This window comes from Aplysia californica, unplaced genomic scaffold, assembly GCF_000002075.1.
Source record: "Aplysia californica isolate F4 #8 unplaced genomic scaffold, AplCal3.0 scaffold00943, whole genome shotgun sequence".
NCBI lineage: Eukaryota > Metazoa > Mollusca > Gastropoda > Aplysiida > Aplysiidae > Aplysia > Aplysia californica.
Window position 1 is genome coordinate 13,568 of NW_004798213.1, and position 17,001 is coordinate 30,568.

A 17,001-nucleotide genomic window follows, 5' to 3' on the forward strand; every position below is an offset into this window, starting at 1 on the left:
CTCCCCTCCTCCTCTTCCTCCTCCTCTTTCTTCTTCTTCTTCTTCTTCCTCTCCTCCTCCTCCTCCTCCTCCTCCCCCTCCTCCTCTTCCTCCTCTTCCTCCTCTTTCTTCTTCTTCCTCTCCTCCTCCTCCTTCTTCTTCTTCTTCTTCTTAGGATCAGACCCATTTTAATGGATTTAGATATACTTCTTTTTCTTCTTTGGCTTTGATACTGTTTAAGTTTCCTAGTCTCTTCATTCTCAAGTATTCTCAAGTATATTTTCAAAATTTCAGACCTGCCTTGAACTATGAGTGACAGTGATTCAGTACGGTCTTCTCATTCAAATTCGAAGGGGAAAGAAAAACAAAGGTGAGCAGTTGTGCGATTTTAAGTTACGAGATACTGTAAAATATATGCATACAATGTATCAAAAGATGCATCCATTTGGCTTATTTGTTAAGGGTGCATTTAAAAAATAAATTATAAAAAAACAAAAACAATTTTTCCTTAGTCTTAATTAAAGAAAACTGTGGTGTCCAAGTCACTTTATAAGAGGTAGTTTTTTAATCACAAGAGTATCAAAGAATCATCTATGGAAGTAGTTTTCCTGTCCCAGATATCTGTGGTGATAAAATGAGAAGAATGATGTTCTAGAGATTTGTTGATTGTACACCTACAATGATACAGTTTATCCCAAAATAAAGTAGATGCTTAAAAATGGGTACATTTTTTTATACTGGCCAAGCCAATTCAATAGAAACAGTTGCATTTAAAAGGTAATTCAGGTACATTGAAGTAAGTACCAAACTTTTTTTTATCATTGGAAGGTCATTAAAAAAAACTAAATCAAAACAAATTTGGAAATTCACCAGTTTTACTCTTTTATCAATTTAATGACAAATATTGTTAGTTCTACTGCTTCTGACAAAAACAAATGTACCCAAACCTTTTTGAAATGAAGTGTTTCAGATCTTCTTGATTTGAAAAAAAAAGAAATGGAAATCCTGAGAGCACAAAGGGCACAGGAATAATCTGTATTTTTATAAAATAGAGAATATGGTAGACAAAAAATGGAAAAGATCATTATTAAGATTACTGTTGTCTCAATTGAAAACTAGCAAAACATTTTTTCTAATAGCTCTGAAATGATTGAATGTATTGGTAATAAGCTAAGTCTCTGGTATGTATGAAGAGAAAGTTAGGACAGATTATATACTAGGTCTGAGTGAAGTTCCAGGTCAAAAGTAAGTTTTGACAAATTATCGAAAAGTTTCACAACTAAGTTGAACTGCTGTCCTCAATGAAGGCATGCCAATCAGGTTGCAGAAAGTCTGTGCAAAATGCACAGAATAAGAAGGGTGTTGATAATTTTGTTAACGATGCCCCTCACTTGTGACGTAGGCAATCTCAATAGCGGAAATTGACAAGAATTTTGCTTCATCAGAGTTTTACAAAAGATCCATCTTTTATCTCCTTAATTGGTCGCTTTTAAGGACAAGTGGGTTAACCCAGAATTCGGGGGTTTCTAGAAATCTCGACCTACGCCAAAAGTGGGCATTGGCCTACCTATAGCAGAAGTTTGGTTCCCTTGGTGGGTATATTTGTTTGGTTATAGAGAAAACTCTCCTTGTCTTTTAGAGGAACTGAACAAGTGTCCAAAAACTTTACCTTCGATTTTCTCTAAACAGCATTTTTCGGGATAACCCCCTTGTGGTTAAAAGCGACCAATTGTTCTACTTGTGAAGCAAACTTGTGTGCCATTGGTTAGAAAGAAAGATGGGGCAAGATCAAGAATGGGTTAAATCTGTATATGCTTTTGTGATGAGGCTCACTTTTACCATTAAGGGAGTAGACGGCTGAAAGATCTTTGTTATTATTAGGACCAAAGAATTCAAACTTTCCTACATTACTGGCAAGGGCAAGATAAATTTGTATTAGAGTATTGTGTTAATGTCCCCGTTGTTATGGTAAAGGCGGGCATCTTGAAAATAAATTCAAAATGTATTTCACTTAGAAGGACAGAAAGATAAAAATGCCACAAAACATTCCTTTAAGTGTAAATCTGGGTAACTGACAACTTAATTTTACAAAAATCTAATAATTTATATTTTTATGGGACTTTGAAATTTCTGTGATTTAGGGAGTTAAATTTTAACCCAATTTGTTTTATTGACAGGCCTGGATTTTTTTTTCTGGATAAGATATCGTGGAAAAAAATTCCTGTCTATTACCCAGATGCACATTTTATCATAATATGTGCAAAGTTTGAATTTAATAAACCTGACATGATAGTTTAAGCTGAACTAACTCTATGACACTACCTCCTCAAAAAATCAGCCTTTAAGTTTTAGCATGAAAACTAACAACTCAAAAAAAGTCACTGTTCAAAGAAAAAAACCTTTGTAATGCTATTTATAGGGTATTTCTGTCAATGAGAGCTGTTAAGATCGATACTAGAAGTATGAAATAAAAGAGAGATCAAATTTGTTAGAAGTGATATTTTTCACCCTGATTGGTGAAAATCGATCCAAACCTCAGCTGCCTGTTCTCTTAACACTGCAGTGAACAGATGGTTTAATGTTCAGTGGGATTCAGCGAAACCTGATATTTTCACTGAAAGGCCACTGTATTCTCCCAGTGTCATGTCTTGGTGTGCAATAAGCGGTGAGATGGTAATGGGTCCCATTTTCTTTGAAGATGAGATAGATACAACTGTGGCAGTTAACTCTTTCACTACCGCGAGCTGTTACCCCCAGCACTGGACAGCGAGCCGTGTATCACAGTTCTCCACTTACGGCTTCAAAGCCACACCTACTTTTGTAATATAATCAAATCTGAAATGTTAGGCTGAAGAATAATCGTTTTTAGAAGCATGTTGAGATAGGTCATTATTTCCCCTTAATTTCCGTATATTAATACATGTGGCTAATATTGAAAAATGAACTTGAAAATCTTTAATTTGTCCGACGGTAGGCAGAATCAGAAAGTAGGTCACGATAAGGCCCGGTCACGGTGAGATACCCCCCCCTCCCCCCCCGGTAGTGAAAGAGTTAATAAGCTTGACCACAGGTCAGTCCTTAGACAGTTTAGAACACCCCTGAGGGGAAGGGAGGTGGATATGCAGCAAGCGGGATTTCAATAGGATTGGAGCACTACCCCAAACAGAGTGAGAGAGAAACTTTTTCTTCTATTTGCTTTTCCTTTGTTGAAACAAGATAAATGACTCACATTTTTACACCTCTATTTTGTGTGTTTCTTTTCAGAGCAAATAATAAGAGTGATAGTCAAGTGTTAAATGGCTTGAGTTTCGGAAAACAAGAAACTCCGAGAAGGAAGACAAAATAAGCAATGCAGCCTCAATCAGCGTCAGAGAAATATGCCGCATCTGGGGCAAGGCCCAAACTCTACCAAAATGCGACTCAAAACAAATTTCAAAGCACTTCCTCAGACAAAATGAGTCAAAATTCCGCGAGGCCATTTCCAAGAAAGGATGGTTCAAATTTTGGTTTTGACAGTCGTCCACCTGTTACAGATGAGAAGAAATACGATGGCTCACGGGGTCGCCAAAGAGGTCCTTCTACTCCTTGCTTTGTTGGTTACAAAAAATTACAACAATGGGCTGACTGTGACAACAGTTCTATTTTGGTGCTTGACATCTCAAACAATCTTGGAGGTTTGTGCACTCTTCTTCAAAAAACAGAAATAAGGCATGATTGGATGGCGTTTCTTATTGCTATCTTAAAGAATATTTTATATTCGCCATCTCAGTCAAGCTCAAAGTACTATATTTTGAAAAGTGTGTGTGAGTCTCGCTTTTTTGATGTGCACCTGAAAAAATTTGTCAATAGCATTGGCGAAAGAGTCACCAGTGGTCATGCATATGGATATTTCAGCAAACTTTTGGACATTATTGACTTCGTCTTACAATTCCTACCAGAATACAAAACCAAATGCAACAGACTTCTGCAACTAATGTTGGATGCTGGGAAGCAATTGAATGTATTGCGTGAAAGGGAGACATTGACTTTGAGAGCTGAGAAATTCTTTCAGCTGTCAGCAATAGCTGTTGAACCACAGTATCTGGTTCCTCAATCCAAACTTTCAAAATTATTGCCCTACCCTGATGAAGCTCAACCACCTGATGACTACAGAGAGCTTAGATTGTTTCCAGACACAGATGAATTGGAGTGTACAGCTGAACCCTTTCTGAGGGCAAACAAGACCTCAGGACCATACCGTGACTTAAGGCACTATTTAGATGTTCATGCTAGACTTTTGAAAGAGGATTACTTGGAACCTGTAAGACTAGGTTTGCAAGAATACAAGTCCAATCATGCACTGGGCAAGGTGAAAGAAAATGATCTTCGTTTTTACTACGATGTTCAGCTCGTGGATATGGGCTATAATTCAAATGAAGGTATAACTCATTATGTCTCTTTCAGACGCTTTGAAGGCAAGGATGAGGATTTTAATTGGGAACAGTCCAAAAGGCTACTGTTCGGATCTCTTTTGTGCTTTTCCAAGGACGATTTTCAAACAACAATCTTTGCAACTGTTGCTGGGAGAGACAGAGTGGCGCAAGGTATCTTGGAGGTTATCTTCCAAAATAACTTGGAAGAGGTGTTTACTTCATCTGAGCAAGATGCGTATGTCATAGGCGAAACAACTGCCTACTTCATGTCATATAGGCATGTCCTTGAGGGTCTTCAGGAAATGAATCAGCTCCCATTGGAGAGGTATATCCTGTTTTGCTCTCAAGATGTTGACCCTCCAGAGTACTTTCTACCAGACCAACAGTATGACCTAGGTTGCTTATTTCCTGCACCACATCGAGAATTTCTTGTTTCACCTTTACAGATTAGGAGACTCTTGACTTTTGCTGATGACTCAGAGCTAAATGAATCTCAATTGGAGGCATTAGAAATAGCCTTGACCAGAGAAATGGCTGTCATTCAGGGTCCTCCTGGAACAGGAAAGACTTTTGTTGGTTTGAAAATCATGAATGTACTCTTGGCCAGTCAAAAGTTGAGTGAGTCCTTGGAGAGCAAAGGGCCAATTCTTGTTGTTTGCTATACAAATCATGCTCTAGATCAGTTTTTAGAGGGTGTCCTTGATTTCTGTCCAAGTGGAATTGTGAGAATTGGTGGCAGGAGTCACAGTGAAACGTTGGCAGAATTTAACCTGAAAGAACTTAGAGGAAAAACTGAGATCAACAAAAGCACTAAAGGTCATGTAGGAAGACTATTGAGGTCCTGTTCTGAAAAGTTAAAAAAGATCAGTCGTCTGCTGAAACGATCCTGGCAAGAGTTGCTACGCACTGAAACGACCATTCTTACTGGTACAGACCTGCAGGAAGAAATGAGTTCCGTCCATTTCGAGTCTCTGAATAACCCTCAGAGGCTTACGGAGAGTAACACTCATGCGTTAAGTCAGTGGCTCAAGGCAGCAAGCGCAAATATGGAGAATCATTTGAGGAAAGTAGCTAAACGCCACCTTGCCAAGGCAATTGCCAGCCAGAAATGTCCTGTACCAGCAGACGATTCCAAGCTTATCAGTAAGAAAATTGCTTTGAAAACAGGAGTTTTGGATCGGTTCAAAATATATCATGGCTGGCTGGCCAAATACAAACAAGCCTTGGAGGCTGAAAATATGGAGCATGAGGAAAATTCTGATCAATTTTACAGTCTTCTAGACAATTTTGGTGAGGCCAGCAGTGGTATACTCCCAGATAACGTACTAATAAAGTATATGTCCAATGAAGGTGTCCTTGAATCCATAAAGGCTTGCGTGAAAGCAGAAAATAATGTAATTGAGGATGATGAAAGGATTGTACAACAGTGGATGCTTGGTGTTTTGAAGAGGACTGATCAACTTTTAGATGCCATAGAAAGTCTCAACCCTGTCAAGACCAGTGATACCAACAAAATTTCTGAGGATGAAGAGTCACATGCACAATCACGGTGGACAATTGGGGATAGTGATGACAGTGATGATGATGATGATGATGCTGATGAGATCAACTTATACACAACAGGTCTTGAAGACATTGATGAGGGTGGGAATTTGGAAAGGTTGAAATTTAAAGAACTTGAACAATTGTTTAAGGAGTCAGAAAGTAGAGACATATTATTGTTGCAGAGAGCAAAAATGCTAGGAATGGACGTAACAGAACATCCAGATGAAGAAGAAAATGAGTGGAAAATGACAAATACCATGTCATACAGCAAAGTCTTTCAGCTTTACCAAGGTGCCACAGATATTTCAGAGGTAGAGGTCTCACAGATCACTGATGTCTGGAACATGCCCCTCCCCGATCGATATAGTTTGTATAAATATTGGGTCAACTTTAAGAGACAAAAGCTTCTAGGGAGTATATTGGCAATGACTAAGGAGTACAACATGTTATTGCAGCGGAAAAGGGAAGCCAAAATTCTCAAAGATGTGGAGATTTTGAGAAAAGCTCGAGTTATAGGCATGACAACTACTGGGGCAGCTAAGAATCGGAAGGTCCTGCAAGAGGTTGGGTGTCCTATCATTGTGATTGAGGAAGCTGCAGAAGTGCTCGAGGCGCACGTTGTCACAACTCTCAATGAGAAGTGTGAGCATTTGATTTTGATTGGAGATCACCAACAGTTACGTCCGAATCCAACTGTTCATCGCCTTGCTGTTCGTTTCAACCTGGAAGTCTCTCTTTTTGAACGGATGGTTAAAAATGAAGTGCCCCATGTGTTATTAGATGAGCAACACAGAATGCGCCCTGAAATTTCATCCTTCATGCGCTATATATATCCAGGGCTAAGCGATCATGAATCTGTACTTTGCTATGATTCTATTGAGGGAATCAAATCTAATATTTTCTTCATTCACCATGCTGATGAAGAAAGAGAAGTTGAAGATACGCACAGCAAAGCCAATCAGCATGAAGCAGAATTCCTGACTGCGCTTTGTGACTACATTCTCAAACATGGCTACCTTGCGAGCCAGATCACAATTTTAGCTGCATATGGTGGACAAGTTCAGCTTATAAGGGATACCATGGAACTTACTTTAGGGATTTCTTCAGATGTGTATGTAACGTCAATTGACAACTACCAAGGAGAGGAAAATGATATTATACTTCTTTCTCTTGTGAGAAGTAACAGAGAAAGCAAGGTGGGTTTCCTGAAAATCAGCAACAGAGTGTGCGTGGCTCTGTCAAGAGCGAAGAAAGGTCTCTATGCTATTGGCAATTTTGCATCGCTTAAATCAAGCAGTGACCTTTGGAGGAACATCATGTCTGAAGCTGAACTTAAAGGGATGACAGGCCCTTTTTTGCCACTGTACTGTGTGAATCACAAGCAACATATAACATATGTAACAACTGCTGGGGATTTTGAGAAGGATGTACCAGAAGGCGGCTGCAACAGGAAATGTGAATTTGAGTTACCTTGTGGTCACGTGTGTGATCGAATGTGTCATGCCAGTGATAGATACCATTCTGGTACACTGTGCTTCCAACCTTGTCGGAGGACTTGCCCTCAAGGCCATCTGTGTGAGAAGAACTGCAATGAGGACTGTGGAAACTGTGAGTTCCGAGTTCTAAAGACAATACCGCTTTGTGGGCATGATGACTATGTACCTTGCCACATGGATGTTGAAACAGCTGTTTGCTCCCGGAGTTGTGACATTCAGCTTGAATGTGGGCACCCTTGTCGAGGAAGCTGTGGACAGTGTTTTATAGATGGACACCTCCCTTGTAATGAAAAGGTTGAAAAAGAGTGGCCATGTAAACACAAGAGCATAGCAGAATGTCACATAGATGTACTGGAGGATCCGTGTCCCGCAAAGTGTGGCGAGAAGCTGATTTGTGGACACAGATGCAAAGGTACTTGTGGTGGGTGCTTGGGAGGACGTGTTCACAGAGCTTGCGACAGTGAATGCAAGAAACTTCTTCTTTGTGGACATCCGTGCAAAGGAAAATGTGGAATGAAATGTCCTCCATGTTCATCACGCTGCCTGAACTCATGCCGGCATGGGGGGTGTAGCAAAGTTACCTGTGGAGAACTGTGTGATCCATGCATGGAGAATTGTTTCTTGTCTTGTAAACATGAACCCTGTGATAAGCATTGCCATGAGGAGTGCAAAAAGAAGACTCCTTGCAACAAACTGTGCAAAAAGCTAGTTCCTAATTGTCAGCACAGGTGTGCGTCATGGTGTGGAGAAGAATGTGTTTGTCGTTTGTGTGAAAAGGACATGTTCTATCTTCTTGACACTTCAAGCAGGAGAAAACCAAAGTATGAAGTAGCTCATCACAGAAAAGAAATGGCTGCTAAGATAATACAGGAGGATGGTGTTGTCCTTATGAAAGTTCCCAGGTGTAACCATGTCTTTACAAGCCGACAGCTAGACCACCATGTTGAAAACTTTGATCCAACTGGCACTAGTTTCATTCGATGTCCTGTGTGTCGAACCACCCTCCATGGCATTTGGCGCTATGATGCTCGAAACAAAGCTAGAACAGAAAGACGAGAGAACCTCAAAAAGGCACTGATTGACTCTATGAAAATTTCAAATGACAAAATAAGGAAAATGTGGCAGTCAAAAGCACTTGTTGAGGACTTTTGTAAGGTGGATGAGGGAGAGTTTTTATCTTCGAAACCGGAGCAAATTGATGTCAATCATGCTCACACCTTGACTTTACAAATTCGGGCCGCATACGTGTTGCAGAGGATCATAAAGTTCCATGAAAGTTTCAATTCTTCCAAGGTGGTACATTTTGGAAAATGGAAAACTGCCATTCGAGCAATAAGTAACATGACAGGCCAATTGAAGAGTGAACTGGAGCTTGAGTTGTGGCGACTTCTTTTTATTGAACAGTTGTTGGCCTTGAAAATGTTTGTACAGGAAATGGAAGTCTCTGTTCCTGATGACCTGAAATCTCAAAATAAGAATTTGATAATTAGCTTTGGTAAAACCAAATTGAACAGAGAAGGAAAAATAAAATTTCAAGCAACAGTTAAGGAAATGTTCAGTCTCTTAGAGAAAGCTCCAGCATACAAAGGCTACAGGCAGTACATTGAACAAGCCAAGGATGAAGTCTGCATCGTGGAAAAAGTCCTTAACAGTCCTGACTTGGAAGTGAGTACTGCTAACAATATTCCGTTTTTATTTTTCATTTTTCCCCTCTTTCTCCAGTGTTTCTCTATCTTCTCTTCTTCAGTTTGTGGATTGGAGATGTTCTGCTCTATCTACTTCTTTTCAGGGTCACAGTTCTTATCAGTTCTTTGTCGCAATGTGGTTTTTATATTTCACCTTAACAACTACTCAATTAGTCATTCCTCATCTTCTTAAACAGTCTTTTGAGTTTCTATGCTTGTTCTCAGGGGTAGGTTGCTGACAAATAATTCTGTTACGCACAGTACAATAACTGTAGAATTATAATCTTTTCACCTCAGGGGTCTGATGTCTCTCTTTTTTTCATATAGTCACATTTTTCTGTTTAATGATATCCTAACTGTCAAAAGTAAGAAGAGTTTCTTGAGTTTGATGTATAGGTTGATCTTGAAATATGGTTTATTTATCCTTGGGTTAGGAGTGTGATAAATTTCAAAAAGAACTTCCCCTGTTTTACCATATTTGCCTGAACAGGGAATAGTATTTATTTGTACTTTGGCATGAGTGGCAAACATTGTTCCTTTATGCTTACTCACTACAATGTCTTTGACTTTGTAGGATATATATATATATATTCAGATAGGAGTATGATTCTCTAAGGGATCTGATAAAGGGGGATTAGACAGTAAAGGCTGTAGGATATGGCAAAGGGGAAAATGAAATAGTATACAGTCAAACCTGCCTTGACGGCCACCTGTATAATACGACCATCTGTACAAATGGCCACTTTCCATTTCCCCTGTTGTGTTTTTTCTATGTAACTTAACCGTGTAAAATGGTCACTTTTCCAACGCATCCGCGGCCACCTTATTTTATCAACCCGCGGTCAAATTTACCTGCCTCAGGCGGCCAGACGTGGTCACTCATTGCCTGATGCTTTGTCATAAATTTTGAATCAGTCGCACACGCTATGGACAGGCCATCATAATTCATTCACCTATCGTTATTGTTTGTCCACCCAATGAATGTTTACTCAAGTTGAGCAATGGGTAGGCCTAACAATAAATTTTCAAATGCTGGTAAAGGAAGTGTGATCCGTCATAACCTATAAAATAAGCCCACCCACAACTCATGCTCAAATCATATGTGAGGCGACTGGTCACTGTTTTACCTAATCTGTAACAAAGTAAAGGTCTTCATCATCTCACTGACATAATTTTTCGTTTATTTTGCCCTTGCACAAAATCAGCAACAAAAAGAAAGCTAACCAAAAAACAAACCAACAAAACAACAGCACAAAATCCTTCTTACACCACTCCCCCCCCCTTTTTTTTTTTTGGAAAGAAAACGTAAAACCCTTTTGAATTTGCCTTACGGCAGTCCTAATCCTGAAATCAGCCCCGGTTTGGACCTCAGAAGAGAATGATTTGCTTTTTTCATCTTGATCAGTCCTGCCTAAGGTGCCTACCTGTGTTATGTGGCCACTTTTCTCCATGACAATTGGTGGCCGTTTTATACAGGTTTGACTGTATTTTTAAGATGATATTCATATATTTGGAAGGACCTGACCTTGTTTAGAAGTCTGCATAGTGTGAAAAAAGTTCAATAAAACTTGCAGTATATACAGTATCGGTAAGGGATATGGATGTGGCAACTGAGCCTTAGATGTTGCCGTCTTGATTTGTTTTAAAATAATAGATAGATAGCCTTGCTAATATGCAGATGTGGCAAAGAGGTGTGCAAGAGGGAATAATGACAAAATTTACTTAATTGACAAAATTCTGCAACCAGATTTGGGACACAGTACAAGAAATAAAAAGAAGTGCAAGAGTGCTGTGTATATTTTTTCTATGACTTGAAAACTCTTAACCTAAAAAGTACCCATTTTCTCTGTAAGCAGTGATTATGCTACTTTGTCCACTTATCTTTAGTTGAAATTGACCATTTAAAGTCCTTTTCTATGTTGAAACGATTAAACCTCTCGGCTTAGTGTCTGGAGCAAAAGTTTTAATGAGCTTATCTTTAAACTTTCTTTGTCTTTCAGGACTTAAGCACAATTGTTGCAAGGAAAGACAGCAGCTGAACTGGTGTCTCATGGCTTTTCTCACCTCCAACTTCGAGTTGTGGCCCTGAGAGTACATACTTTACTTACTTTCTTCTTCTGCTTGTAATGGTGGGTGACACGGGGAGATACAGACGTCTGTCTGCAGCAAGGCGAGTGGCCTGTTGGAGGGACTTCCAGTGAGCTCTGAGGGTGTCTGCCCAAAGAGTAACGCGTGAAAAAATTACTTGCGCTCAAGTCGAGCTGGTTGTGCTGTGATCACAAGTACACTGAGAATGTTTTAGCCCTATGGTCAGAGTGTGAGTTTTTGTTTTTATGCTCTTTTTTAAGTGTATTGAAATCTGGTGGCTTTTGTTTTTATTTTTTTATCCATGTCTTTTAAAGTGATTCATGTCTTTTTGCTCTTTAAAAAAAATTCATGTTTGAAATCTGGTGTTTTTGTTGGTTTTTAAAAAAAATCCATGTCTTATAGTGTGAGTTCATGTCTTTATATGCTCTTTTTTTAATGCATATATATAAACTGAAATTTGGTGTTATTTATTTTTTTTAAACATCGATGTCATATAGTGTGAGTTCACGTCTTGCTCTTTTCATGATGAAATCAGGTGTATTTTTTAAAACATCCATGTATTATAGTCAATTTTGTCTCTCTATATATGCTTGTATTAATGTTAAAATATGGTGTTTTTCTTTGAGTACATTTATGTATTGCAGTGTGAGTCCATGTCTTTCTGCAATTTTTTCAAATATTGAAATGTCATATTTTTCTTTGACAACATATTAATAGTTGGTATACCATTTGCTGTTGATAAATGTTAGAGCCATTATAGTCAATACCCTCATTCATCATGAAAACAAAGACCAGCTGTTACCTAACTCGTATACTACTATTAACCCTTATTCCAGAGGGAAAGAGATGGAATTCAGACAAGAATTGTGGTGACTTTGGCATCAAACTTTTAGCTGTATCATGTAGACCTATTTGTTAAAAAAAGAGAAAATTCATTGCATTGTTGTGACATAAATGACATCACAAAGTTCATGTCAACATTCTCTTGTTTTTGTTGTTCAGGGTAGCTGGGTGTTGTGCTTTTGATACTGGTGCCAACAAGCACCATAGAAACCATAGGGCAGTTACTTGATTATCATATGTGAGGCAGCGTGGTGAAATCAGGCCCTTGTCAAAATAATCAAAGTGAAGAAACTGGCATTTTCCCACAGATTTCTGAATTTTTATCGAATTTTCGTTTTTTGGCTCAACACCTTTCATGCCAATTAAAGAAAACATTTCTGTGTGGATTTTACTGAAAAACGTTGTTTAAAGGCACAACAAAATTTAATTTTCAGTTTCCACAGACTCTCAAGCTAAGGAAATAACTCATCTTTGGTGGCCATTTTCTCACTAATTTTGCCTCTGAAACCAGGTGACCCCACCTCCTTCAGTCGCAAATATCTCGACTTCTATTCTACATAAATGGATATTTTTTTCACCAAAAGCTAGGCAAATGAACAGGTTTTAAGATGATACCAATAACTCCACATGCCCAAAAATTGACAAGCGCCTGATTCCACCATGTCGTGACGCATTATTGTTGTAGACCATGCTGCAATAAAAAGATGGTCATTAGTTCTTTGTTTGCACCTCCAGCAACCGAGTGCCTTTTTTTCTTCTTTTACTTACTTACTAACTTACTTACTTACTTACTTACTTACTTGTCCATGAAAAACTGTGGGCAGTCTTGAGGAAAAGAGGCTTGAGAGGGAAAATGTTAACATTACTACAAAGTATGTACTCGGAAGTTATGTGCTCTGTCCGTACTGGCCAGCATGAAATTACGGAATATTTTAATTGCTTGTCTGGTGTTCGTCAAGGATGTATTCTTAGCCCACTTTTGTTCAATATGTATGTTTCTGAATTTGAATTGATGTTGAAAAACAGTGATGTTAAAGGAGTTGAGCTATTAAGCAATGATGAACAAACCCGCAATTTAATGTACGCAGATGACATGTGCTTATTTTCAGATAATATTGTAGACATGCAAAGGAAGATCAATTGTTTGGAGAAGTATTGTAACCAGTGGGGACTGTCTGTAAATTTGGAAAAGACAAAGATGATAGTTTTTAGAAATGGAGGCGTGCTAAAGAGCTCTGAAAAATGGTTTTACAAAAAGAAAAGCATAAACGTAACCACGTACATAAGCTACCTAGGAGTGATATTTTCTTCCCGCTTGTTATGGTCAAAATGTATAGAAAACTTATGTTGTAAAGCAACAAGGCTCACGTCCAGAGTGAGATGTCTAAGTAAAAGATATGAGCACCTGAATGTCCAAACTTTGTTCAACATTTTTGACATCAAAATTAAGCCATTACTTTTGTACGGTTGTGAAGTATGGGGGGTGAAGAAGTATGATAAAATAGAGCAGGTGCACGTTAAATTCTGCAAGGCCGTCCTAAACATTGGTAGAACGTCCGCAAACATTTTGGCAATGGGGGAATGTGGACGTCATCATTTGTATGCCACTTATCATCTACGAGCAATAAAATATTGGTATAAATTACTGGTAATGGATAATAATAGGTATGCTAAGAAATGCTATTTGCAAGCGTATGCACATGACCAAAATAATCGGTACAGCTGGGCCACTGACATGAGGAAACTTTTATGTACAATAGGGTTTGGATATGCGTGGTTTTTTCAAAATGTTGGTGATAAGAATATTTTCCTATCTCAAGTAAAGGAAAGACTTATAAATATTAGTCACCAGGACTGGCGTTCTAGGGTGTCTGGCGTTTATCCTGAGTACCTGGACTTCCACCCTACGTTAAGCCCTGCACCGTACCTCTCATTCACCATCTCTGCAAGAGGTAGAAGGATCCTTGCATTACTCAGAACTTTCAGTTTGTCGTTGAAAAATAATCTGTTCCGGTTGGGTATTGTCGACAGTAATCGTTGCCTCCAGTGTGATGAAAAGTATGTAGAAAATGAATTCCATGTATTGTTCAGATGTTCACGATATAATGAAATACGAGAGCAGCTTTTACCAGAGTGCGTCAGACTTCAGACTCCCGAAGAGCCAATGTCTAAGCTCAATGGCATATTAGTCTGTTCAGATGAAGTCCATTCTAAAAAGATAATCTCATTCCTAAATTATGTTGTTATACGGACACGTCTGTCCTAGGGAAAAGGTATTCACTCGCATATATGTAACTCTGTATCTACTGTAATGGGTACTATTTTATATGTATATGTGTATGAAAAAGACAATGGTATTCACTTCTCAGAGTGAAACATGTCCCGATTTCTCTCGCTGCCTCATTCATAGCACTGTGTGGAAGTTCTATTTCTATTTGATCATATGAATGTATGTATGTATGTATGTATGTATGTATGAATGTATGTATGTATGTATGTATGTATGTATGTATGTATGTATGTATGTATGTATGTAAGTATGTGTGTGAGCAGGAGTGTGTATGAGTGTAGGTGCGTGCGTCACGTGCGTGTGTGTGTGCGTGCGTGCGTGCGTGCGTGCGTGCGTGCATACGTGTATGAGGGCGTGCATGTCCAATTTATGTTAAACATCCAATGTGCTGCACCAATGTATGTAATTGCCGAACCATATGTTAAAATATGTGGATGTATGGGCCAAAGGCCTTTCAAATCAATAAATCATTTTGAATCTTTGAATCTTACTTGTCTTACTTGTCCACTGTGTTGGGGTCACTGCAGTCGGAACATGTCCATCTCTGCTCTCCCTCCCCTTCTTCTGGATCCATCCCAGAGTCTGGCTACTTAACTTATAGTCTCCATCATGATCTGGTTGGAGATCCGTCGGACTGGTCCGCACGGATGGCTGTGTTTCCCCTCTCCTCTTTTACTCATCTCTAATAAGTCAACTTATGCATCATCATGAAGGGACATCAAACTTAGACCAGCACATCTGTAAATTTTAGTAAAACTAATGTTTATTGTGATGGAGCAATGTTTACTATAGAATATTGGCTATTTATTTATATAATTGATGATGTAATTTAGTCAAATGTTATCACTTTTAAAAGGCCGTTTGCTTTTCATGACATGAAATACATCACAGTTTTGAAGTTTAATCGTTTAGTTTGAGTCACTATGGTAACCAGTGTTGGTGTGTCAAGCTTTTTATATGAATGGAAGCACACTCATGCTCACCCAGAAACACATATTATGCTCATGCAGGCTCATACCAACACCCACACACACACACACAGACACACACACACACACACAAACACACACACAAACACACACACACACACACACACACACACACATGCACACTTTTGATGCTTTTTTCTATCTGTCTCTTTTGGTATGAAAAGTCTGCTATGACTGTCTTGAAACAGGTGTAATTTTGTGGTACGGGTATATAAAATCATGCACTTCCGGGTACAGAAAAATATGTGCTCAGGTCTTTATGAGTATGAGTTTTCATCCAACAATTTGCAAGATGTCTACCCTTTATGATCATAAAAGATTTTGTCTTTAAGTTTAAGATTCGTAATATTATGTTTGGGTCAAACAAAACTCTACGACCCTGGAGGCAGGCTATAGGCTGCACTTGCAATGTGTGGTTTTTGAAAATTATATGTATGAGTGTTATGTCAAGTTGATGATGGCAAGTATATAATTGCTAAGTAAGAATTGTTTTAATTTTCTGAAATTTACTATTCACTTTCTCTGTACTACTTATGGGATCATGTGATTTGATTTTTTGCTTTTGATGATATTTTAAAAATTTAAAATAACAAAATGTCATCCGTGTATTGTATAGCATGGTCAAAATGGTTCTTCTGTTTTAATTTGTGTAAGTTTATCATTTTGTAATACCTCAGTTTGAAAAGAATTACAGAATACTGAGGAGTTTCTCTGTCAAATTTATTGCTCTTTTATGGCATATTTTTTAAAGCCATTTTAGTTCTCATAAAATTACAAATAATAATGTCTACAAATGCACTCCATTCATAGCAATCATGTTGATATAATGTTAAGTCACTGTTTGCACTGCAAGTGGTTTATATTGTCAGTTCTTTTATAAATTCTTATTCAAAATGATTTGATATTTGCGCTTTGCTGTTGCTTTATTTTGGTACAAATGTAGCTTCTGTAGCCTAGCTGTTTGGTTGTAGGGTTTATGGTCTAAAGGGCTATATAGACTGGCTCAGTGGAGGGGGTGAGCTTGGGTCATCTCTACTGCCTCTCACATTGGATAGAAATCTGGATAGCTTCAGGTTTATGGGTCTTAGAGACCTGGACAAGTTTTATGTTTTGTGTCTAACATTTTAACTGTGAAATGAAAACAGAGGTGGTGCTATGGAATTTTTGTTTGCCATGCATCTGCCTTGTAAGTCTTTGCTTTAAAAGGGATCAACACCTTTATGAACCTTTTTCTACATGAGCCCTTGTACTTTGCATATTTATATGGTGGATATGGTGTGATGCTGTAATAAAAAACAGCTATATATGACAAATATTAAAGCAAAGGTTGCCATGGTGACGGCGGCTATACTGAATGTTGCTTACAATTTTTAATGTGCTAATTCTCATAAAACTACTAATGCAAACACAATGATACTTTTCTTGTGATGTAGACTAACTAAAGGCCCATTAACAAAGCTCTAGTCATTTGCTTGATATGATATGAAGGGTTAAAGTGAAGGGTTACATTTTCATGAATATTCAACATTTGCCAACTTCCAAAAAGAAAAAAGAAAGAAACTTAAAAAGTAATGAGGCTACGACCCAAAACCCTTTATAGCTTTGTTGTGGCTGGCCTAATTCTACATTAGCTTGTGAAATTTGAACCTTGTATCTTGAATAGTTACAGAGAAG

At 38.3% G+C, this 17,001-nt stretch overlaps 1 protein-coding gene across 3 annotated transcripts in view; it reads left to right on the plus strand.

Moving 5' to 3' along the window:
- Window positions 1-12,136, plus strand: part of LOC101851452 (NFX1-type zinc finger-containing protein 1) — an 18,890-nt gene extending 6,754 nt beyond the window's left edge. For all 3 annotated transcript variants that reach the window (XM_005110768.3, XM_035972992.1, XM_035972991.1), the window contains exons 2-4: window positions 274-349; window positions 3,244-9,097; window positions 11,118-12,136. In XM_005110768.3, the coding sequence (XP_005110825.1) occupies window positions 3,329-9,097; window positions 11,118-11,156 (5,808 nt within the window). In that variant the 5' untranslated portion in view covers window positions 274-349; window positions 3,244-3,328 and the 3' untranslated portion in view covers window positions 11,157-12,136. The remainder of the gene's footprint in view (window positions 1-273; window positions 350-3,243; window positions 9,098-11,117) is intronic.
- The last annotated feature ends 4,865 nt before the right edge of the window (window positions 12,137-17,001 follow it).